General features: G+C 46.3%; 1 protein-coding gene across 5 annotated transcripts in view; it reads left to right on the forward strand.

Annotated features, from left to right (window-relative positions):
- Positions 1–25,624, forward strand: part of LOC110531368 (putative thiamine transporter SLC35F3) — a 147,013-nt gene that overhangs the window by 83,520 nt on the left and 37,869 nt on the right. For 4 of the 5 annotated variants that reach the window (XR_005053204.1, XR_005053205.1, XM_036987555.1 and 1 more), the window contains one exon: positions 25,378–25,604. Coding sequence is in view for 3 of the 5 variants with exons in the window: in XM_036987555.1 (XP_036843450.1) it covers positions 25,378–25,604 (227 nt within the window). In the remaining 2 variants the exon portion in view is untranslated. The remainder of the gene's footprint in view (positions 1–25,377; positions 25,605–25,624) is intronic. The other variant, XM_036987563.1, reaches the window with a different exon arrangement.

The raw sequence follows: 25,624 nt of genomic DNA on the forward strand, positions 1-25,624 counted from the left end.
GGTAGTCTGTAACTGACCTGAGTCTGTTGAAATGTGTGTTGAAGTCTGTTTTAGCATTAAGAAGCTACGGTAGTCTGTTTTAGCATTAAGATGCTACGGTAGTCTGTAACTGACCTGAGTCTGTTGAAATGTGTGTTGAAGTCTGTTTTAGCATTAAGATGCTACGGTAGTCTGTAACTGACCTGAGTCTGTTGAAATGTGTGTTGAAGTCTGTTTTAGCATTAAGATGCTACGGTAGTCTGTTTTAGCATTAAGATGCTACGGTAGTCTGTAACTGACCTGAGTCTGTTGAAATGTGTGTTGAAGTCTGTTTTAGCATTAAGATGCTACGGTAGTCTGTAACTGACCTGAGTCTGTTGAAATGTGTGTTGAAGTCTGTTTTAGCATTAAGATGCTACGGTAGTCTGTTTTAGCATTAAGATGCTACGGTAGTCTGTAACTGACCTGAGTCTGTTGAAATGTGTGTTGATCCAAGGTTTTGTGAGGCTGATAAAATCTCTTTGACACTTAGCTAGCGGCAACTGACAGCGCACACACACACACACACAACCACGCACACACACACACAACCACACACACACACACACACACACACACACACACACCTCACAGGGCATGTGAGGTGTAACTGCTGTTGGGAATGACACCTGCGGTGGCTGCCTAAAGTGCACATCCGTTAATTTAACAGGAGAGCCCTGGCACATCTTTATAAAATATTGATCCGTGGAGAAAAGTGCTGGGAATCCCTCCAGTATGTTAAACAGGAGGCTGAAGGAATCTCCCCAATGGAGATAGATGGACACCAGTCTTCTGCTGACTGCAGCGAAGCCACATCGAAGCAGAGGCCTTCCTGCTATGTGGTCATGGGCTGCGCTCGTCAATGTGGCTTTCAAGCTTTACTTCTTTATCCAGTCTTTAGTCTGTTGTCCTAACTGTCTCTTGTCTGTTACCATAAATAAATACACTTCCTGTATGTATCACAACATACAACAGGGAACTGCAGGAGAGGGGGGTGAGGACGGAGGGGGGATAGCAGGGTGGGAGGGGAGAGGAAGGAAGGAAGGAAGGAAGGAAGGAAGAGAGGGGATGAGGGATGAGAGAGGGAGGGGAAAGGAGAGGAGTGGAAGGAGGGGAGGGGATGAGGGATGGGGAGAGGAGAGGAGGGAGGAGAGGAGAGGTGGATGAAGGAGGAGAGGAGAGGGGGCAGGAGGAAGGAGAGGAGAGGGAGGGAGGAGGGGGGTGGAGGGAGGGAGGGATGAGAGGAGAGGAGAGGGGATGAGGAGGGAGGGAGGGAGGAAGGTAAGGAGTCCTGGGTACCTCACCAGGACTCTGCTGGCTGACTGGTGGAGGGCACTGAAGGAGAGGAGAGGTGGTGAGGGGGATGGAGGGAGGGATGAGAGGAGAGGAGAGGGGATGAGGAGGGAGGGCACTGAAGGAGAGGAGAGGAGAGGGGATGAGGAGGGAGGGCACTGAAGGAGAGGAGAGGGGGTGAAGGGAAGGAGTGATAAAAGTAGAGAATAGTATACTCAAGACCACGTACTGAGCAACCACAGTCTGTCAAACACTCTCATAAACAGATACACACACAGTGGTGGTGGGTGACATGCTGTGTATTACCGTATTACCGTAGCCAGAGCTACAGCACACCACACACACACCACACACACACACACCACACACACACACACACACACACACACACACACACACACACACACACACACACACACATACATACATACATACATAAACACACACACACAGTGACAGTGAGCTCCTCAGACGCCCCCTAACAAGGGCTCAGCTCACAGAGGGTGAAGGAAAATAAGAGAAGAGGTAGGGAGGGAGGGAGGGAGGGAGGGAGGGAAGGCTGTTCAATAACAGACATATTCTCTGTCTGTTCTCTGTCTCCCTCTGGTCCCCTGACAGCTGAGTCCTGCCTGGGGGTTGTAGTCTTTCTATCTCTGGTTTTATTTGGTCTGACAACGTTGGGTAGGGCGTAGTCGGTTGCTGCACTCTGATAGGCTTTTGAGTGACTGCTCGACACAGGCCCAGCCTCAGGATCAAACCCAGGCTTCTGGGTGCTGTCACAGCTGAGCCCCACTGACTGTATCTGACTGACTGTGCCTGGCTCTGGTCACAGATCATGTGAAATATGTTGTGAAATGTATTGTAATGTTTTAAGCATGTTTAACTGCCTTAATATTGCTGGACCCCAGGAAGAGTAGCTGCTGTCTTGGCAGGAACTAACAAGGATCCATAATAAACCCCAGGAAGAGTAGCTGCTGTCTTGGTAGGAACTAACAAGGATCCACAATAAACCACAGGAAGAGTAGCTGCTGCCTTGGCAGGAACTAATGGGGATCCATAATAAACCCCAGGAAGAGTAGCTGCTGTCTTGGTAGGAACTAATGGGGATCCATAATAAACCCCAGGAAGAGTAGCTGCTGTCTTGGTAGGAACTAATGGGGATCCATAATAAACCCCAGGAAGAGTAGCTGCTGTCTTGGCAGGAACTAACAAGGATCCATAATAAACCACAGGAAGAGTAGCTGCTTTCTTGGTAGGAACTAACAAGGATCCATAATAAACCACAGGAAGATTAGCTGCTGTCTTGGTAGGAACTAATGGGGATCCATAATAAACCCCAGGAAGAGTAGCTGCTGTCTTGGCAGGAACTAACAAGGATCCACAATAAACCACAGGAAGAGTAGCTGCTGCCTTGGCAGGAACTAACAATGATCCATAATAAACCACAGGAAGAGTAGCTGCTGCCTTGGCAGGAACTAACAAGGATCCATAATAAACCCCCAGGAAGAGTAGCTGCTGTCTTGGCAGGAACTAACAAGGATCCATAATAAACCCCCAGGAAGAGTAGCTGCTGTCTTGGCAGGAACTAACAAGGATCCATAATAAACCCCAGGAAGAGTAGCTGCTGTCTTGGTAGGAACTAACAAGGATCCACAATAAACCACAGGAAGAGTAGCTGCTGCCTTGGCAGGAACTAATGGGGATCCATAATAAACCCCAGGAAGAGTAGCTGCTGTCTTGGTAGGAACTAATGGGGATCCATAATAAACCCCAGGAAGAGTAGCTGCTGTCTTGGTAGGAACTAATGGGGATCCATAATAAACCCCAGGAAGAGTAGCTGCTGTCTTGGCAGGAACTAACAAGGATCCATAATAAACCACAGGAAGAGTAGCTGCTGCCTTGGCAGGAACTAATGGGGATCCTTAATAAATAACAATACACTGTAGCCTGGTCTCAGATCTGTTTGTGCTGTCTTTGCAACTCCTATGAATGGTAATTTCAATGTTCCAACAGATCTGGGACCAGGCCATACCTGACTCTGACTTTCTTTATTGTCATAGAATTCTGGATAAAAGTTCAATGGGCCTGTTACAGACCGGTGACTGATGTATACCAGTGCAGTCAATGAATATTTAACACAACATCAGAATCTAGTCAGGCAAGGGCAGTGCTAGACACGTGGTCAAGACTGTGTTGGCCAGGCAGGAAGGAAGGATTAGATACGTGGAGAGTTTCTCTAGACTGTGTTGGCCAGGCAGGGAGGAAGGATTAGATACGTGTAGAGTTTCTCTAGACTGTGTTGGCCAGGCAGGGAGGAAGGAGTAGATACGTGGAGAGTTTCTCTAGACTGTGTTGGCCAGGCAGGGAGGAAGGAGTAGATACGTGGAGAGTTTCTCTAGACTGTGTTGGCCAGGCAGGGAGGAAGGAGTAGATACGTGGAGAGTTTCTCTAGACTGTGTTGGCCAGGCAGAGAGGAAGGATTAGATACGTGGAGAGTTTCTCTAGACTGTGTTGGCCAGGCAGAGAGGAAGGATTAGATACGTGGAGAGTTTCTCTAGACTGTGTTGGCCAGGCAGGGAGGAAGGATTAGATACGTGGAGAGTTTCTCTAGACTGTGTTGGCCAGGCAGAGACGAAGGATTAGATACGTGGAGAGTTTCTCTAGACTGTGTTGGCCAGGCAGGGAGGAAGGAGTAGATACGTGGAGAGTTTCTCTAGACTGTGTTGGCCAGGCAGAGAGGAAGGATTAGATACGTGGAGAGTTTCTCTAGACTGTGTTGGCCAGGCAGAGAGGAAGGATTAGATACGTGGAGAGTTTCTCTAGACTGTGTTGGCCAGGCAGGGAGGAAGGAGTAGATACGTGGAGAGTTTCTCTAGACTGTGTTGGCCAGGCAGGGAGGAAGGATTAGATACGTGGAGAGTTTCTCTAGACTGTGTTGGCCAGGCAGGGAGGAAGGAGTAGATACGTGGAGAGTTTCTCTAGACTGTGTTGGCCAGGCAGGGAGGAAGGAGTAGATACGTGGTGAGTTTCTCTAGACTGTGTTGGCCAGGCAGAGAGGAAGGAGTAGATACGTGGAGAGTTTCTCTAGACTGTGTTGGCCAGGCAGGGAGGAAGGAGTAGATACGTGGAGAGTTTCTCTAGACTGTGTTGGCCAGGCAGGGAGGAAGGATTAGATACGTGGAGAGTTTCTCTAGACTGTGTTGGCCAGGCAGAGAGGAAGGATTAGATACATGGAGAGTTTCTCTAGACTGTGTTGGCCAGGCAGGGAGGAAGGAGTAGATACGTGGAGAGTTTCTCTAGACTGTGTTGGCCAGGCAGAGAGGAAGGATTAGATACGTGGAGAGTTTCTCTAGACTGTGTTGGCCAGGCAGGGAGGAAGGAGTAGATACGTGGAGAGTTTCTCTAGACTGTGTTGGCCAGGCAGGGAGGAAGGATTAGATATGTGGAGAGTTTCTCTAGACTGTGTTGGCCAGGCAGAGAGGAAGGATTAGATACGTGGAGAGTTTCTCTAGACTGTGTTGGCCAGGCAGGGAGGAAGGAGTAGATACGTGGAGAGTTTCTCTAGACTGTGTTGGCCAGGCAGGGAGGAAGGAGTAGATACGTGGAGAGTTTCTCTAGACTGTGTTGGCCAGGCAGGGAGGAAGGAGTAGATACGTGGAGAGTTTCTCTAGACTGTGTTAGACAGGCAGGGAGGAAGGAGTAGATACGTGGAGAGTTTCTCTAGACTGTGTTGGCCAGGCAGGGAGGAAGGAGTAGATACGTGGAGAGTTTCTCTAGACTGTGTTGGCCAGGCAGGGAGGAAGGAGTAGATACGTGGAGAGTTTCTCTAGACTGTGTTGGCCAGGCAGGGAGGAAGGAGTAGATACGTGGAGAGTTTCTCTAGACTGTGTTAGACAGGCAGGGAGGAAGGAGTAGATACGTGAACGTGAATGATCGGTTTACTTCCTGAATCACTGAGACAGAGCAGCCTGCCACCCACTTCACCCTCCAACACAGACCCACACACCCTGACAGACTTCACCCTCTAACACAGACCCACACACCCTGACAGACTGCACCCTCTAACACAGACCCACACACCCTGACAGACTTCACCCTCTAACACAGACCCACACACCCTGACAGACTTCACCCTCTAACACAGACCCACACACCCTGACAGACTTCACCCTCCAACACAGACCCACACACCCTGACAGACTTCACCCTCTAACACAGACCCACACACCCTGACAGACTGCACCCTCTAACACAGACCCACACACCCTGACAGACTGCACCCTCTAACACAGACCCACACACCCTGACAGACTGCACCCTCCAACACAGACCCACACACCCTGACAGACTTCACCCTCCAACACAGACCCACACACCCTGACAGACTTCACCCTCTAACACAGACCCACACACCCTGACAGACTTCACCCTCTAACACAGACCCACACACCCTAACAGACTTCACCCTCTAACACAGACCCACACACCCTGACAGACTTCACCCTCTAACACCTGATCGTCCAACATCTCAGTCTAAAATCATGGGCATTAATATGGAGTTGGTCCCCCCTTCGCTGCTATAACAGCCTCCACTCTTCTGGGAAGGTTTTCCACTAGATGTTGGAACATTGTTGCGGGACTTGCTTCCATTCAGCCATAAGAGCATTATTGAGGTTGGGCGATTGTTGGGCGTTCTAATTTATCCCAAAGGTGTTCGATGGGGTTGAGATCAGGGCTCTGTGCAGGCTAGTCAAGTTCTTTCCACACCGATCTCGTCAAACTATTTCTGTATGGACCCCGCTTTGTGCACGGGGGCATTGTTATGCTGATACAGGAAAGTCCCTTCCTCAAACTATTGCCATAAAGTTGGAATATCATTGTATGCTGTAGCATTAAGATCTCCCTTCACTGGAACTAAGGGGCCAAGCCTGACCAATGAAAAACAGCCACAGACAATTATTCCTCCTCCACCAAACTTTAAAGTAGACAGTATGCATTGGGGCAGGTAGAGTTCTCTTGGCATCCAGCAACCCCAGATTCGTCTGTCGTACTGCCAGATGGTGAAGTGTGATTCATCAATCCAGAGAACGTGTTTCCACTGCTCCAGAGTCCAATGGCGGTGAGCTTTACACCACTCCAGCCGACTCTTGGCATTGTGCATGGTGATCTTAGGCTTGTGTGCGGCTCCTCTGCCATGGAAACCCATTTCATGAAGCTCCGGATGAACAGTTCTTGTGCTGACGTTGCTTCCAGAGGCAATTTGGAACTCGGTAGTGGGTGTTGCAACTAAGGACAGATCATTTGTATGCTCTACGCACTTCAGCACTCGGTCCTAGATGTTTCAACTTCACATTAACAGCACTTACAGTTGAGCGGGTCAGCTCTAGCAGGAGGACAGGGTTCTGCTGGCAGGGAGGGGGAGGACAGGATTCTGCAGGCAGGGAGGAGAGAGGACAGGGTTCTGCAGGCAGGGAGGAGGGAGGACAGGGTTCTGCAGGCAGGGAGGGGGGAGGACAGGATTCTGCAGGCAGGGAAGAGGGAGGACAGGGTTCTGCTGGCAGGTTTGGGATTTGCAGCTATCAGCAGGAGATATTTCTGTAGAGCAGAGCATTACTCCTTGGGGTGAAAGAGAGAGAGGGAGAGGAGGTCAGAAAGAGAGAGAGAGAACCACACATAGCAGGGACGTGGGGAAGAAACTAAGAATAAGGAAACCCAAGGAGGGATCGAGGAGGACAGAGAGAGGGAGGGAGAGAGGAGGACTGAGAGAGGAGGGAGCGAGGAGGACAGAGAGGAGGGAGCGAGGCAGACGGAGAGAGAGAGCAATGACAGGGACTAGGGAGCCGGAGCAGGGGCTGAAGGGAAGAAAAGGAAGGGAAAATACTAGGACGAGAATGAAAGGGAGAGAGGAGGACAGAGAGAGGAGGGAGGAAGACAAAGAGAGAAGGAGAGAGGAGGACAGTGAGAGAAGGAAGGAGGAGGACAGAGAGAGATGGATGGAGGACAGAGAGAGATGGAGGGAGGAGGACAGAGAGAGATGGAGGGAGGAGGACAGAGAGAGGAGGAGGAGGGAGGAAAGTGAGAGAAGGAGGGAGGAGGACAGAAAGAGAAGGAGGGGGGACAGTGAGAGAAGGAGGGAGGAGGACAGAGAGAGATGGAGGGAGGACAGAGAGAGATGGAGGGAGGACAGTGAGATAAGGAGGGAGGAGGACAGAAAGAGGAGCAGGGAGGACAGTGAGAGAAGGAGGGGGGAGGACAGAGAGAAAATGAGCGAGGAGGACAGCGAGAGAGGGGAGAGGAGGACAGATAAAAAAGGAGGGAGGACAGAGAGAGAAGGAGGGAGGAAGGAGGACTGTGGGGGAAGGAGGGAGGACAACAGAGGGAGGAGGACTGTGAGGGAAGGAGGGGGGAGGACAGCGAGAGATGGAGGGAGGACAGTGAGGGAAGGAGGGAGGAGGACAGAAAGAGAAGGAGGGGGAGGACAGTGAGAAAATGAGCGAGGAGGACAGCGAGAGAGGGGGGAGGAGGACAGATAAAAAAGGAGGGATGACAGAGGGAGAAGGAGGGAGGAAGGAGGACTGTGGGGGAAGGAGGGAGGAGGACAGAGAGAAAGGAGGGAGGGAGGAGGACTGTGAGGGAAGGGAGGAGGAGGACAGTGAGAGAAGGAGGGAGAAGGACAGAGCGAGAAGGGGGGAGGAGGACGAGGGAGGAGAGGAGAGAAGGACAGAGCGAGAAAGGGGGAGGAGGACATGAGTGAAGGAGAGAAGGAGGACAGAGAGAGAAGCAGGGAGGAGGACATAAAGAGGAGGGGGAGGACAGAGAGAGAAGGAGGGGGAGGACAGAGAGAGGAGGAAGGATGACAGTGAGAGTAGGAGAAGAAAATGAAAAAACCTTCCCTCAGTACTTGGCTCATCCTATGTTCTAATCAGTACTGTATTTAACATGAGTGATTGGTGAACAAGTAGGAGAGGCCATTGACTATAGTAGTATTGCTTCCGAATCCTCCAGTGACCTTGATAATTGAAGTATTCAGTGATGTAGTTAAGTGTTCCATGCTGTATCATTCAGTGATTAGTGTGTAGCCTCCTCAACAGCTTTAAAAGGCCCAGTCATTTAGTGGAGGACACTCTTCATCTCCCTTCCCCATTCACACACACACACACACACACACACACACACACACACACACACACACACACACACACACACACACACACACACACACACACACACACACACACACACACACACACACACACACACACACTAGTTTAGTGGTCAAGATCACTTTGTGAGGCAAAATGCAGGCCGAGATCTACCGCTCACATAAAAAAAAAACATGACTTAAAAAGCATAATCCTACACTTTGGTGCGGCAGGTTAGAGCAGGTAGCCAGGTAGCCTAGTGGTTGGAACAGGTAGCCTAGTGGTTTGAACAGGTAGCCAGGTAGCCTAGTGGTTGGAACAGGTAGCCTAGTGGTTAGAGCAGGTAGCCAGGTAGCCTAGTGGTTGGAACAGGTAGCCTAGTGGTTAGAGCAGGTAGCCAGGTAGCCTAGTGGTTGGAACAGGTAGCCTAGTGGTTTAAAGCAGGTAGCCAGGTAGCCTAGTGGTTGGAACAGGTAGCCTAGTGGTTAGAGCAGGTAGCCTAGTGGTTGGAACAGGTAGCCTAGTGGTTTAAAGCAGGTAGCCAGGTAGCCTAGTGGTTGGAACAGGTAGCCTAGTGGTTAGAGCAGGTAGCCAGGTAGCCTAGTGGTTAGAACAGGTAGCCTAGTGGTTAGAGCAGGTAGCCTAGTGGTTGGAACAGGTAGCCTAGTGGTTAGAGCAAGTAGCCTAGTGGTTAGAACAGGTAGCCTAGTGGTTGGAACAGGTAGCCTAGTGGTTAGAGCAGATAGCCTAGTGGTTGTAACAGGTAGCCTAGTGGTTAGAGCAGGTAGCCTAGTGGTTAGAACAGGTAGCCTAGTGGTTAGAATAGGTAGCCTAGTGGTTAGAGCAGGTAGCCTAGTGGTTAGAGCAGGTAGCCAGGTAGCCTAGTGGTTGGAACAGGTAGCCTAGTGATTAGAACAGGTAACCTAGTGGTTAGAGCAGGTAGCCTAGTGGTTGGAACAGGTAGCCTAGTGGTTAGAGCAGGTAGCCTAGTGGTTAGAACAGGTAGCCTAGTGGTTAGAATAGGTAGCCTAGTGGTTAGAGCAGGTAGCCTAGTGGTTAGAGCAGGTAGCCAGGTAGCCTAGTGGTTGGAACAGGTAGCCTAGTGATTAGAACAGGTAGCCTAGTGGTTAGAACAGGTAGCCTAGTGTTTGGAACAGGTAGCCTAGTGGTTAGAGCAGGTAGCCTAATGGTTAGAGCAGGTAGCCTAGTGGTTAGAACAGGTAGCCTAGTGGTTAGAGCAGGTAGCCTAGTGGTTGGAACAGGTAGCCTAGTGGTTAGAGCAGGTAGCCTAGTGGTTAGAGCAGGTAGCCTAGTGGTTAGAGCAGGTAGCCAGGTAGCATAGTGGTTAAAGCAGGTAGCCAGGTAGCATAGTGGTTAGAACAGGTAGCCAGGTAGCCTAGTGGTTAGAACAGGTAGCCTATTGGTTAGAGCAGGTAGCCAGGTAGCATAGTGGTTAGAGCAGGTAGCCAGGTAGCCTAGTGGTTAGAACAGGTAGCATAGTGGTTAGAACAGGTAGCCTAGTGGTTAGAACAGGTAGCCTAGTGGTTAGAGCAGGTAGCCTAGTGGTTAGAACAGGTAGCCTAGTGGTTGGAACAGGTAGCCTAGTGGTTAGAGCAGGTAGCCTAGTGGTTAGAGCAGGTAGCCTAGTGGTTAGAACAGGTAGCCTAGTGGTTAGAGCAGGTAGCCATGTAGCCCAGTGGTTAGAGCAGGTAGCCTAGTGGTTAGAGCAGGTAGCCAGGTAGCCTAGTGGTTAGAACCAGGTAGCCTAGTGGTTAGAGCTAGGTAGCCTAGCAGTTAGAACAGGTAGCCTAGTGGTTAGAACAGGTAGCATAGTGGTTAGAACAGGTAGCCTAGTGGTTAGAGCAGGTGACTTAGTGGTTTAAAGCAGGTAGCCAGGTAGCCTAGTGGTTAGAACAGGTAGCCTAGTGGTTAGAGCAGGTAGCCTAGTGGTTGGAACAGGTAGCCTAGTGGTTAGAGCAGGTAGCCAGGTAGCATAGTGGTTAGAGCAGGTAGCCAGGTAGCATAGTGGTTAGAGCAGGTAGCCAGGTAGCATAGTGGTTAGAACAGGTAGCCAGGTAGCCTAGTGGTTAGAACAGGTAGCCTAGTGGTTAGAGCAGGTAGCCTAGTGGTTAGAGCAGGTAACCTAGTGGTTTAAAGCAGGTAGCCAGGTAGCCTAGTGGTTAGAACAGGTAACCTAGTGGTTAGAGCAGGTAGCCTAGTGGTTGGAACAGGTAGCCTAGTGGTTAGAGCAGGTAGCCAGGTAGCATAGTGGTTAGAGCAGGTAGCCAGGTAGCATAGTGGTTAGAGCAGGTAGCCAGGTAGCATAGTGGTTAGAACAGGTAGCCTAGTGGTTAGAGCAGGTGACTTAGTGGTTTAAAGCAGGTAGCCAGGTAGCCTAGTGGTTAGAACAGGTAGCCTAGTGGTTAGAGCAGGTAGCCTAGTGGTTGGAACAGGTAGCCTAGTGGTTAGAGCAGGTAACCTAGTGGTTTAAAGCAGGTAGCCAGGTAGCCTAGTGGTTAGAACAGGTAACCTAGTGGTTAGAGCAGGTAGCCTAGTGGTTGGAACAGGTAGCCTAGTGGTTAGAGCAGGTAGCCAGGTAGCATAGTGGTTAGAGCAGGTAGCCAGGTAGCATAGTGGTTAGAGCAGGTAGCCAGGTAGCATAGTGGTTAGAACAGTTAGCCAGGTAGCCTAGTGGTTAGAACAGGTAGCCTAGTGGTTAGAGCAGGTAACCTAGTGGTTAGAACAGGTAGCCTAGTGGTTAGAGCAGGTAACCTAGTGGTTTAAAGCAGGTAGCCAGGTAGCCTAGTCGTTAGAACAGGTAACCTAGTGGTTAGAGCAGGTAGCCTAGTGGTTGGAACAGGTAGCCTAGTGGTTAGAGCAGGTAGCCAGGTAGCATAGTGGTTAGAGCAGGTAGCCAGGTAGCATAGTGGTTAGAGCAGGTAGCCAGGTAGCATAGTGGTTAGAACAGGTAGCCAGGTAGCCTAGTGGTTAGAACAGGTAGCCTAGTGGTTAGAGCAGGTGACTTAGTGGTTATAGCAGGTAGCCAGGTAGCCTAGTGGTTAGAACAGGTAGCCTAGTGGTTAGAGCAGGTAGCCTAGTGGTTGGAACAGGTATCCTAGTGGTTAGAACAGGTAGCCTAGTGGTTAGAGCAGGTAACCTAGTGGTTTAAAGCAGGTAGCCAGGTAGCCTAGTCGTTAGAACAGGTAACCTAGTGGTTAGAGCAGGTAGCCTAGTGGTTGGAACAGGTAGCCTAGTGGTTAGAGCAGGTAGCCAGGTAGCATAGTGGTTAGAGCAGGTAGCCAGGTAGCATAGTGGTTAGAGCAGGTAGCCAGGTAGCATAGTGGTTAGAACAGGTAGCCAGGTAGCCTAGTGGTTAGAACAGGTAGCCTAGTGGTTAGAGCAGGTGACTTAGTGGTTATAGCAGGTAGCCAGGTAGCCTAGTGGTTAGAACAGGTAGCCTAGTGGTTAGAGCAGGTAGCCTAGTGGTTGGAACAGGTATCCTAGTGGTTAGAGCAGGTAGCCAGGTAGCATAGTGGTTAGAGCAGGTAGCCAGGTAGCATAGTGGTTAGAGCAGGTAGCCAGGTAGCATAGTGGTTAGAACAGGTAGCCAGGTAGCCTAGTGGTTAGAACAGGTAGCATAGTGGTTAGAACAGGTAGCCTAGTGGTTAGAGCAGGTAACCTAGTGGTTTAAAGCAGGTAGCCAGGTAGCCTAGTGGTTAGAACAGGTAACCTAGTGGTTAGAGCAGGTAGCCTAGTGGTTGGAACAGGTAGCCTAGTGGTTAGAGCAGGTAGCCAGGTAGCATAGTGGTTAGAGCAGGTAGCCAGGTAGCATAGTGGTTAGAGCAGGTAGCCAGGTAGCATAGTGGTTAGAGCAGGTGACTTAGTGGTTTAAAGCAGGTAGCCAGGTAGCCTAGTGGTTAGAACAGGTAGCCTAGTGGTTAGAGCAGGTAGCCTAGTGGTTAGAGCAGGTAACCTAGTGGTTTAAAGCAGGTAGCCAGGTAGCCTAGTGGTTAGAACAGGTAACCTAGTGGTTAGAGCAGGTAGCCTAGTGGTTGGAACAGGTAGCCTAGTGGTTAGAGCAGGTAGCCAGGTAGCATAGTGGTTAGAGCAGGTAGCCAGGTAGCATAGTGGTTAGAGCAGGTAGCCAGGTAGCATAGTGGTTAGAACAGGTAGCCTAGTGGTTAGAGCAGGTGACTTAGTGGTTTAAAGCAGGTAGCCAGGTAGCCTAGTGGTTAGAACAGGTAGCCTAGTGGTTAGAGCAGGTAGCCTAGTGGTTGGAACAGGTAGCCTAGTGGTTAGAGCAGGTAGCCAGGTAGCATAGTGGTTAGAGCAGGTAGCCAGGTAGCATAGTGGTTAGAACAGGTAGCCAGGTAGCCTAGTGGTTAGAACAGGTAGCATAGTGGTTAGAACAGGTAGCCTAGTGGTTAGAGCAGGTAACCTAGTGGTTTAAAGCAGGTAGCCAGGTAGCCTAGTGGTTAATTTTTGGGGGTATATATCCATAAAAATGATGCCAGCGGATTCATGATTTTGACTGGCTGAGAAATGCTTCCTGCCCGTCTGTCTCATCCCAACCATTACTACGAGACAGCTGGAGATCCCAATGTTGCAAATGTCAGAGGGACAGACAGCAAGGTTTATAGAAATCTCTGCTGTTGAAAACTGAAGGTTAGTCTAAAAGAGATCATGTCTAGATGCTTTTGATAGTAGAGATCAAGTTTATAAATTGCTTGGCTGGGCTGATGAGCCAGTGGATTGCGCAGTCAGATGGAACAGAGTAAAGGCATTAGGCATTGTAACATCATAGATTTAGCCGGTGGTAACTTGTGTGGAACAGACACCGGCTGGAATGCGGTTTTAACCAATCAGCATTCAGGATTAGACGTACCCGTTGTATAACATTAGACAGTAACAGTGTCCAAATAAAACAAGGCAGTCTGCCTGACACTGAAAGTACTACTTAGAATGCATGCTTAATACATTGATTTATACTGTGGTATCTTAGAGTGGAGTTTGGAACAGACTGTATCCAAATAGGATTTAGTAGTATTCAAAGATATTACAGTATGGGGAGTATGAATAATATCACCATGACACAGTAACTGGGCCCAACTAAATACTGTCCTAAACTGATTCAGTTGAAACACACTCACAGTAGTTCATAATGTCACCATGACACAGTAACTGGGCCCAACTAAATACTGTCCTGAAACTGATTCAGTTGAAACACACTCACAATAGTTCATAATGTCACCATGACACAGTAACTGGGCCCAACTAAATACTGTCCTGAAACTGATTCAGTGGAAACACACTCACAATAGTTCATAATGTCACCATGACACAGTAACTGGGTCCAACTAAATACTGTCCTGAAACTGATTCAGTTGATACAAACTCACAATAGTTCATAATGTCACCATAGCACTACAGCACTGTGACTAAGTGTCCACAAAGTCTATTAAATCCATCCAGGCTGACAGTGAATAAAGTGCTTAGCTCTGTCTCTGTCCCTGACTCTCCCAGGGTGTTGATTGGCTGGCTTGGCCCGTGGCAACGTTTGGAAGATTAAACTGTGCTGCAGTATGGACTCATGGCCAGGCACACACACACACACACACACACACACACACACATAGACAAGCGCACGCATGCTCACACACACACACACACACAGACGAGCGAACGCATGCTCACACATACATGCACGCACATGTATACACACACACACACAGTCTGCAGTAAGGAGTCAGTGGCCAGGGCCACAGGATGTGAGAGGGATGGAGGCCCAAAAAGGACAAACTGAGCAGAGTGGAGATGACCTTCAGCATAAAGACAAAGAGACACTCACAGCTCAGAATAGAGACAGAGAAACACGACTCTCATCATCGTCGCTGTTGTGTGTGGAACACTTTGATAAACATCTGTGTGTGTCTGTCTGTCTGCGTGTGTGTGTGTGTGTTTGTGTGTGTGTGGGTGTGTTTGTGTGTGTGGGTGTGTTTGTGTATGTGGGTGTGTTTGTGTGTGTGTTCCCATTCCCTTAGCTGATTCATCATTTTATCCCTGCCGCCCAGACGTTCTGTCAATCCAATGCCAAATCTTGTGTAGTGGGCGGCAGGGTAGCCTAGTGGTTAGAGTGTTGGACTAGTAACCGGAAGGTTGCAAGTTCAAATCCCCGAGCTGACAAGGTACAAATCTGTCGTTCTGCTCCTGAACAAGGCCACTGTTCCTTGGCCGTCATTGAAAATAAGAATTTGTCTTAACTGACTTGCCTAGTTAGATAAAGAAAAAATAAATAAAAGGTGTAGAGCTTGGAATGGCAAACAAATATTAAATCTGATTCATGTACTTCAGCATGTAATCTAAACCATACTGTTTCAGTCAGGCAGTGATGATGAATCAGAGCGCGATAGCAAGTTTATTGCTCATCAAACAATGAAATTTGCATAGCCTGTCTCTCCTGACTAATATAACACGGACTTGCCTACTGCAAGAGTTAAAGCCAATTGTATTTAAAGTGCATCATCACAAAGTCTCAATATAAGATTCTGTAGGGGTTCTAAACACAGAATGGATTGCTGACCTTCTGCAGGCATTGGGGTCGATAGCAATCAGAGACTGTAATCTGTGTTGTAATGAATGTAATGTACGAGCAAGGTCAAAGGCCGCAGCACTACAAATAAGGAAAGTCCCTTCCCAAATGAAGCTGTTTAGAGAGAAACTCTCTCTCTCTCTCTCTCTCTCTCTCTCTCTCTCTCTCTCTCTCTCAATTCAATTAAATTCATGGGACTTTATTGGCATGGGAAACATATGTTAACATTGCCAAAGCAAGCGAAAATTCTTTGTGGATCTGTGTAATCTGAGGGAAATATGTGTCTCTAATATGGTCATACATTTGGCAGGAGGTTAGGAAGTGCAGCTCAGTTTCCATCTCATTTTGTGGGCAGTGTGCACATAGCCTGTCTTCTCTTGAGAGCCAGGTCTGCCTACGGCGGCCTTTCTCAATAGCAAGGCTAAGCTCACTGAGTCTGTACATAGCCTAAGCTTTCCTTAAGTTTGGTCAGTCACAGTGGTCAGGTATTCTGCCACTAGGTACTCTCTGTTTAGGGCCACATAGCATTCTAGTTTTCTCTGTTTTTTTGTAAATTTTTTCCAATGTGTTTTCTCTTGATTTGGTTGGGTCTAATTGTGCTGCTGTCCTGGGGCTCTGTGGTGTCTGTTTGTGTTTCTGAACAGAGCCCCAGGACCAGCTTGCTTAGGGGACTCTTCTCCAGGTTCGTCTCTCTGTAGGTGATAGCTTTGTTATGGAAGGTTTGGGAATCGCTTCCTTTTAGGTGGTTGTAGAATTTAACAGCTCTTTTCTGGATTCTGCGTGCATTATTTGGTGTTCTACGTTGTACACAGAGGACATTTTTGTGAATTCTTGGTTGGTGAGCGGACCCCAGACCTCACTACCATAAAGGGCCATGGGTTCTATAACTGATTCAAGTATTTTTAGCCAGATCCTAATTGGTATGTCGAATTTTATGTTCCTTTTGATGGCATAGAAAGCCCTTTTTGCCTTGTCTCGCAGATCGTTCACAGCTTTGTGGAAGTTACCTGTGCCGCTGATGTTTAGGCCACGGTACATATAGTTTTTTTGTGTGCTCTAGGGTAACGGTGTTTAGATATTTGTTGTATTTGTGGTCCTGGCGACTGGACCTTTTTTGGAACACCATTACTTTGGTCTTACTGAAATTTACTGTCAGGACCCAGGTTTGGCAGAATCTGTGCAAAAGATCTAGGTGCTGCTGTAGGCCCTCCTTGGTTGGAGACCGAAGCACCAGATCATCAGCAAACAGTAGACATTTCTCTCTCTCTTTCTTTCTCTCTCTCTCTCTATCTCTCTCTCTCTCTCTCACTCACTCACTCACTCACTCACTCACTCACTCAGATGCTGAGTGGAACAGTAAGGAAAGAGTCACTTCTTAAATGAAAGTATCTCAGACATATCAATAGAATCAGCCTACTGGAATTGGCAAAGCCCTTCAGACTATTTGAGGGGAAGTTTGTCTGCACTGTCATGGGTACACTCAATATGGCTGACAGCTGACATGGTCTACTATTCTAGAGTCCCAAACTAAGCCGCCTTAGATACCCTTCCCAAATTAAGCTATTTCTGAAACTCACTTAGATACCTTTGATAATACAGTGGTAGCAATACATGGTTATAACATCTACAGAAAAGACAGAAGTGCCAATGGGGGCGGTGTTGAGGTCTATATTCAGAGCCATATTCCTGTAAAACTTAGAGAGGATCTCATGTTAAATACTGTTGAAGTAATATGGCTACAGGTTCATCTGCCTCACCTGAAGCCCATTCTTGTGGGAAGCTGCTATAGACCATCAAGTGCTAACAGTCAGTATCTGGATAATAATGTGTGAAATGCTTGATAATGTATGTGATATCAACAGAGAGGTATATTTTCTGGGTGAAAGGATTGGACCGTTTTCTTCCATTTTCGCCTGAAATGACATACCCAAATCTAACTGCCTGTAGGTCAGGACCTGAAGCAAGGATTTGCATATTCGTATACCATTTGAAAGGAAACACTTTGAAGTTTGTGGAAATGTGAAATGTGAAATGAATGTAGGAGGATATAACACATTAGATAATACAAAGAAAAAAAAGTTGTTTTTCTTCTTTTTCCCATCATCTTTGAAATGCAAGAGAAAGGCCATTAACTGACTTAGGACTACAGGAGCAATTTAGATTTTGGCCACTAGATGGCAGCAGTGTTTGTGCAACGTTTTAGACTGATCCAATGAACCATTGTATTTCTGTTCAAAATGTTCTATCAAGTCTGCCCAAGTGTGCATAATTGGTCAATATATACATTTTCAAGTATATAACTGTGCACTCTCCTCAAACAATAGCATGGTATGTTTTCATTGTAATAGCTACTGTAAATTGGACCGTTAGATTAACAAGAATTTAAGCTTTCTGCCCATATCAGATATGTCTATGTCCTGGGAAATGTTCTTGTTACTTACAACGTTATGCTAATCACATTAGCGCACCTTAGCTCAACCGTCCCGGGTGGGATACCGATCTGTAGAGATCCTTAAGAGGTTTTTAAGCTACACAAATGTAATAGTTTTGCATTCTCTTTTACACACGAAGATGTACCTCCCCACACAACATGTCTGTGCTCTTTCTTAATGAGGGAGATGTCACGGAACACGGACACATCCCCCCCGCATGTCATCAGAGGTATGTTTTATTTTCACCAGGGATCTAGAATGGTTAAATGTTGTACTTAATCTTCTATAAGGTGTTCATTCAAACTCTGAAAAAGAGTGATACTCTCTAAGGTATGTTTAATGCTCTTTATACATTTGATAGCAAGGCGCTGCATGGGTGGCCTAGCCACCAAAACAACATCAAATGAACCTTTAAAAATTAACCAGGCAAGTCAGTTACGAACAAATCCTTATTTAGAACGACAGCCTACCAGGGAACAGTGAGTTAACTGTCTTATTCAAGGGAAGAACAACAGATGTTTACCTAGTCAGCTGTGGGATTTGATCCAGCAACCTTTCGGTTACTGGCCCAACACTCTAACCACTAGGCTACCTGCCCCTTATTACCAGACTATGAGGTGGGCGTATCTCTCAGGTTTACCTGAGAACACAGGGTACACAATCTGAGAGAAACATGCAGGTTCTGTAGTTCTATTAATCACCTGTCTAGAGTGGCTGATATAGCCCTATAGTTATATTAATCACCTGGTCTAGAGTGGCTGATATAGCCCTGTAGTTATATTAATCACCTGGCCCAGAGTGGCTGATATAACCCTGTAGTTCCATTAATCACCTGTCTAGAGTGGCTGATATAGCCCTGTAGTTCCATTAATCACCTGTCTAGAGTGGCTGATATAGCCCTGTAGTTTCATTAATCACCTGTCTAGAATGGCTGTTATAGCCCCCATTGTGGCATTAAACACTAATTGCCTCTGTGTCAGAACTGCGTTGATGTTTATTCGATGAAAATAACAGTAATCATGAGCTAGGTACACGTTTTGGCACAAACTCTGTTTCCTGTCCGTGCCTGTAGCTCTGTGTACTGACAGTGTCACATGCACAACTTGTTGAATATCTCGTGATTATAATGACCATTGGGTAGGTGTTTGTGGGCGTACACTACCAGTCAAAAGTTTGGACACACCTACTCTTTCTTTCTTTCTTTTTTTACTATTTTCTACATTGTAGAATAATAGTGAAGACATCAAAACTATGAAATAACACATATGGAATAATGTAGTAACCAAAAAAGTGTAAATATATTTGAGATTCTTCAAAGTTGCCACCCTTTGCCTTGATGACAGCTTTGCACACTCTTGGCATTCTCTCAACCAGCTTCATGAGGAATGCTTTTCCAAAAGTCTTGAAGGAGTTCCCACATATTTTCACAATAGTCCAATCATTTCATAAGATATCAAAAACTACAATCAAGGTAAGAATGATAAATGTCAAAGGTTGGAATTCCCCTTGAATATCTCTCAATCTGGGTTTGGTGAGGCTTTAAAGTGAAGTTCAGACTTGAATTGTATGAATATGCATTGCTTGAGTCTGATGCATTTGTTTACTGTGTTCTAATGTTTTCTTTGTGTTTTGCTTCTAGCTGCACGGTGGAGAGTGCTTGCAGAGGATGAGAGAGACATTTGGATGTGAGCTAATGTTGACCTGATTAGCAATGCAGAGGATGGCCTGCAACATGACAAACCAGTGTGGCTTTGTCAACTACTACAGAGCCGCTTGGAGAGGGACCAGAGCTACTCGGTTGAGCCACACCACACGGATCATGTCTGGGGAGTTTTCATCAAGGCAACCTAGATCCCACGGACCCCTGAACGCTATAGAAAAACAGTAACCCAAATGAAGGCTCGCTCTGGGCCAAGCGCTGGGAAAAGTGGTGCTTGAATATTACTCCTGAAGATGTGTGATATTAAAAATAAAAATCATTCAAAGTAATTTATTCATTCATTCATTCATAATTCACTGTAAATGGATTAATTTAATAATAAATTGTGTTTCTAATATACCAGTGACAGTCACTACAGCAAGCTAGCAATGACTAGCATTAGCATTCGGTGGGGTGAATAAGCATGCTCAACCTGCGGACCGAGATTTAATGCAACTGACGTCAAAGGCACTGGCCTTTCAAGACCTGTCCTGGTAAGTGTGTGGACGGGGTTTGCTCGTTTCTTGGGATTCATTACCAGACATTTAGACATCCGTGTACATCCACGCACATGACCTGTTCCTTATCGGAGATAAACGGGACGTGTACAAGGCCAAACACAGCTGGACACATGACCGCACATTTCCAGAAATTGTATGTTTTCGGAATCTTGCACTGGAATGTTGTGCCTTTTCATGCAGTGAATTATGGATCATGCTGTCATACTGTTGGAACAGATGCAGACTCATACTGTTGTGACAGATGCAGACTCATACTGTTGTGACAGATGCAGACTCATACTGTTGTGACAGATGCGGACTCATACTGTTCTCTTGGATGTAATATTAAATATGCAAAACAGGACATAAATGAATGTAGGAGCCTTTCTAAAAGCAGTATAAGACCTACAACAAGATTATAGTTTGACAGACCTTGCAGCTGTCCTACGTTATGAAGAATATATTTTGATCCTCTTCTCAGAGGGCAACAGTTTTGTGTCACTGTTAATTGCAAACAGTATTGATTTGAGATTAAATTTCACACCAGAAAAAAGGTTATAAAAGGGTTCTTCGGCTGCCCCACATTTTGTCCACCCAATCGAAGAACCAAAGGATGAATCTAGTACTGAAATCATAAGCTACAGCTAGCTAGCACTACAGTGCATAACATGTGGTGAGTAGTTGACTCAAAGAGAAAAAAATACAATAATTGAACAGTTTTTAACAACTTAATTTCTTAAAAAATGAAGGCGAAGCAGCAGAGAGCGAGAGAAAGCTAGCTATATTTCACTGCATTTTTTTACTTTCACTTTGCAGCTAGCTAATTTAACCTCAAACACCCGGCTCAAACAGAGAGGAATGCTATTTATGTTAGCTAGCAGATTAAGGCTATCCAACACTGGAGCTCTTCCAAGTCAAGGTAAACGTTCGGTTTTATTAATTTATTGCCACCTGGGCCCGCTGGTGTAACTGCTAAACTGCTTGCTGCACACTGTTCTGCATGATTGTAGCGCGTTTACTAACGCACTAGTTCTAGTAGCTACTAGTATGTTGACTATGACGCAAGCTAATATGGTGACATTTATGGTATGAAGGTTTGGCTTGGAATCTTTTTTGTTGCCTGGTCACAGACAGCTGTTGTGTTGTACACTGAAGTCCACAAGCGAAGGGAAAAGGTGAGAGGAGGAGAGCAGGTAGGAGTAGGAATTCCAGTAGGAATGGGTAAAGTGACAATGCTGTTTGTATGTGGCTGTTAATGAAAGTGAATTGTGTGTGTGGGTGATCAGGGGTGATTTCATTCCACCGATGGAACGAAACAGGGACCTACCTGAATTTGTCCAATAGAAACTCTTTATTTGCCAACTGTTGACTAATGATTCCACCCCAGATCAGCTAGATGCAGGCAAGAGTGTGCAAGGTGTTATTGAATGTGTCACTGTGTGTCACCTTGATTACTCCAATTTGTCTCTCAACCTGTGTACCTACTGCACGTTATAAACTTTAATTCGTATGCTAGGTTGTAGCAACCCCATGATGGGTACAGGGAACATTAGAGCATCATGTAGTAGCCTAAACCTATCCATGTTACATTGAACTGGGTGAATGGAATATGAATGACAATCATCCAATATGCTGTAATAGAAATAGGGCCATGCTCATAAAACAATTGTCCTCCCTAATCTTAAACAGCACCGACCGCCACTGGTGAAGGCCTATTGAAACTGAACTGACATTCTTAATAATTGGCAATTTCACACATGAATACAGATTCAATATTGAGTTACAGAGATGTACAGTACATGACTAGAGTATCTAATGTTGGTACAGTACTGCAGTATCTTTCTAATGGTTTTTCTTTTGCCATTAGTCAATAGGTCATGTGATGAGTGAGAAGGTAAATTCTGGTTTCAAGCTGCCTTGACAGAAGTTATATAATGTTCTTGTGTTTCCAAGACTGCATGAGGAGGAGTATATTCTGTAGCTAACGGCTGGAGATGAGTAGGTATTAGCTTCCCTGTGGTACACACACACACACCCTGACACACGCACACACACACACACACAGCACTCGTCGTTATCTTTAGAGTGAAAACACCATTAGGGAAATCCCTCATGTTAATGTGATGGCGACAAAGCCACACAAAAAGCCGGAGAAGGCAGGTGCTCCATGCAGATAGATGATAGCTATGGTCATGAAACAACGTAACATGGTGAACCATAAGGGATCTTGTCTTGTTCTATTATCTTTGGATTCGTTGTTATTATGTTATTATTCTGGGTGCTTGCTATAGCCCTGTTGGTGATGCTATAGCCCTGTTGGTGATGCTATAGCCCTGTTGGTGATGCTATAGCCCTGTTGGTGATGCTATAGCCCTGTTGGTGATGCTATAGCCCTGATGGTGATGCTATAGCCCTGTTGGTGATGCTATTGTCCTGTTGGTGATGCTATTGTCCTGTTGGTGATGATATTGTCCTGTTGGTGATGCTATTGTCCTGTTTGTGATGATATTGTCCTGTTGGTGATGCTATTGCCCTGTTTGTGATGCTATTGTCCTGTTGGTGATGCTATTGCCCTGTTGGTGATGCTATTGTCCTGTTTGTGATGATATTGTCCTGTTGGTGATGCTGTTGTCCTGTTGGTGATGCTATTGCCCTGTTGGTGATGCTATTGCCCTGTTGGTGATGCTATTGCCCTGTTTGTGATGCTATTGTCCTGTTGGTGATGCTATTGTTCTGTTGGTGATGCTGTTGTCCTGTTGGTGATGCTATTGTCCTGTTGGTGATGCTATTGTCCTGTTGGTGATGCTGTTGTCCTGTTGGTGATGCTATTGCCCTGTTGGTGATGCTATTGCCCTGTTGGTGATGCTATTGCCCTGTTTGTGATGCTATTGTCCTGTTGGTGATGCTATTGTCCTGTTTGTGATGCTATTGTCCTGTTGGTGATAGTGATGCTATAGCCCTGCTTGTGATGCTATTGTCCTGTTGGTGATGCTATTGTCCTGTTGGTGATAGTGATGCTAGAGCCCTGTTTGTGATGCTATTGTCCTGTTGGTGATGCTATTGTCCTGTTGGTGATGCTATTGCCCTGTTGGTGATGCTATTGTCCTGTTGGTGATGCTATAGCCCTGTTTGTGATGCTATTGTCCTGTTGGTGATGCTATTGTCCTGTTGGTGATGCTATTGCCCTGTTGGTGATGCTATTGTCCTGTTGGTGATGCTATTGCCCTGTTGGTGATGCTATTGTCCTGTTGGTGATGCTATTGTCCTGTTGGTGATGCTATAGCCCTGTTTGTGATGCTATTGTCCTGTTGGTGATGCTATTGTCCTGTTGGTGATGCTATTGTCCTGTTGGTGATGCTATTGTCCTGTTGGTGATGCTATTATCCTGTTGGTGATGCTATTATCCTGTTGGTGATGCTATTGTCCTGTTGGTTATGCTATTGTCCTGTTTGTGATGCTATTGTCCTGTTTGTGATGCTATTGTCCTGTTGGTGATGCTATTGCCCTGTTGGTGATGCTATTGTCCTGTTGGTGATGCTATAGCCCTGTTTGTGATGCTATTGTCCTGTTGGTGATGCTATTGTCCTGTTGGTGACGCTATTGTCCTGTTGGTGATGCTATTGTCCTGTTGGTGATGCTGTAGTATTTTTGTATGGCTCTAGGAAGAGAGCCAGTATGTCCAATAATCTCTGTGTTTTCAAGTACCTACTGTGTGTGTGTGTGTGTGTGTGTGTGTGTGTGTGTGTGTGTGTGTGTGTGTGTGTGTGTGTGTGTGTGTGTGTCATTGTAAGTCAAGAGGCAAGGACTCCTGAGTAAAAGTCGTCTCAGATTGGGTATCAGCCCCTGCCCTCTCCTGTCCTCTGTTTGGCTGCAGAATGACTGCCAGACACACACTGCCACACTCGAACACCAGATTTTGTGTAATAGATTTTGTCCGAGTTCAGTTAAATTGTAAACGACCTGAAATAGACATAAGGAATATTCAGTGGAGGATGAAACGTGTTGTGTGGGCATAGATACTGTAAGCTGTAATAGGTTATTGTATGAAGAACGTGTTGACATTGTGTGAAGGACCTGTACTTACTGAAAGTGACTTAGGCTACTTCAGATTATCGAATATTCGGTGTGGATAATGGATATAGAAGAGTCATAATAGCTTATTGAATTGAAAAATGCAATACAGTTTTAGAGTTGTCTCTTAAAATGTAATCTCAATATATTATAACATCTGTAGGATTTAGCAGTTATGGGTCTCTGATGCCATGTGACCCCTTTAATTATAATTCTAGTTACACAGAAAATCTCTACCCTGGTCTCATATTGTAGTGCTGTAGACAACTCTTCCAAATCTCTACTCTGGTCTCATATTGTAGTGCTGTAGACAACTCTTCTAAATCTCTACACACTGGTCTCATATTGTAGTGTTGTAGACAACTCTTCTAAATCTCTACCCTGGTCTCATATTGTAGTGCTGTAGACAACTCTTCTAAATCTCTACCCTGGTCTCATATTGTAGTGCTGTAGACAACTCTTCTAAATCTCTACTCTGGTCTCATATTGTAGTGCTGTAGACAACTCTTCTAAATCTCTACTCTGGTCTCATATTCTAGTGCTGTAGACAACTCTTCTAAATCTCTACCCTGGTCTCATGCGGTAGTGCTGTAGACAACTCTTCTAAATCTCTACTCTGGTCTCATATTGTAGTGCTGTAGACAACTCTTCTAAATCTCTACCCTGGTCTCATGCGGTAGTGCTATAGACAGCTCTTCTAAATCTCTACTCTGGTCTCATATTGTAGTGCTGTAGACAACTCTTCTAAATCATTACCCTGGTCTCATACTGTAGTGATGTAGACAACTCTTCTAAATCACTACCCTGGTCCAATACTTGTGATGTAGACAACTCTTCTAAATCACTACCCTGGTCCGATACTTGTGATGTAGACAACTCTTCTAAATCACTACCCTGGTCCGATACTTGTGATGTAGACAACTCTTCTAAATCTCTACCCTGGTCCGATACTGTAGTACTGTAGACAACTCTTCTAAATCACTACCCTGGTCTCATACTGTAGTGCTGTAGACAACTCTTCTAAATCACTACCCTGGTCCGATACTTGTGATGTAGACAACTCTTCTAAATCTCTACCCTGGTCCGATACTGTAGTACTGTAGACAACTCTTCTAAATCACTACCCTGGTCTCATACTGTAGTGACGTAGACAACTCTTCTAAATCACTACCCTGGTCTCATATTGTAGTGCTGTAGACAACTCTTCTAAATCACTACTCTGGTCTCATACTGTAGTGATGTAGACAACTCTTCTAAATCTCTACCCTGGTCTCATTTTGTAGTGATGTAGACAACTCTTCTAAATCACTACCCTGGTCTCATACTGTAGTGGTGTAGACAACTCTTCTAAATCACTACCCTGGTCTCATATTGTAGTGACGTAGACAACTCTTCTAAATCTCTACCCTGGTCTGATAATGTAGTGCTGTAGACAACTCTTCTAAATCTCTACGCTGGTCTCATATTGTAGTGATATAGACAACTCTTCTAAATCACTACCCTGGTCTCATATTGTAGTGACGTAGACAACTCTTCTAAATCACTACCCTGGTCTCATACTGTAGTGATGTAGACAACTCCTCTAAATCTCTACTCTGGTCTCATAGTTTACTACTGTTTTCTTTGTGCTCAGGAGAAGACCGTCCCAGAGAGAATGTGGTGGGCAGCACAGCGGACGGCCAGGCGGCAAACGGCGGGGCGCCGGGGGCGGAGCCTGCTACGGGGAGGTGGAGACTTCGTTGCTGCATCAAAGTCACGGCCGTACAGGTGCGGAAGGCGCTGTGGGGCATTGCCATGGTGATGTGTGTGTGCTCATCGTGGGCGGGGTCCACCCAGCTGGCCAAGCTCACCTTTAAGCAGGTGAAGAACCTGACGAAGTT

This window comes from Oncorhynchus mykiss, chromosome 1 (assembly GCF_013265735.2).
Source record: "Oncorhynchus mykiss isolate Arlee chromosome 1, USDA_OmykA_1.1, whole genome shotgun sequence".
Taxonomy (NCBI): domain Eukaryota; kingdom Metazoa; phylum Chordata; class Actinopteri; order Salmoniformes; family Salmonidae; genus Oncorhynchus; species Oncorhynchus mykiss.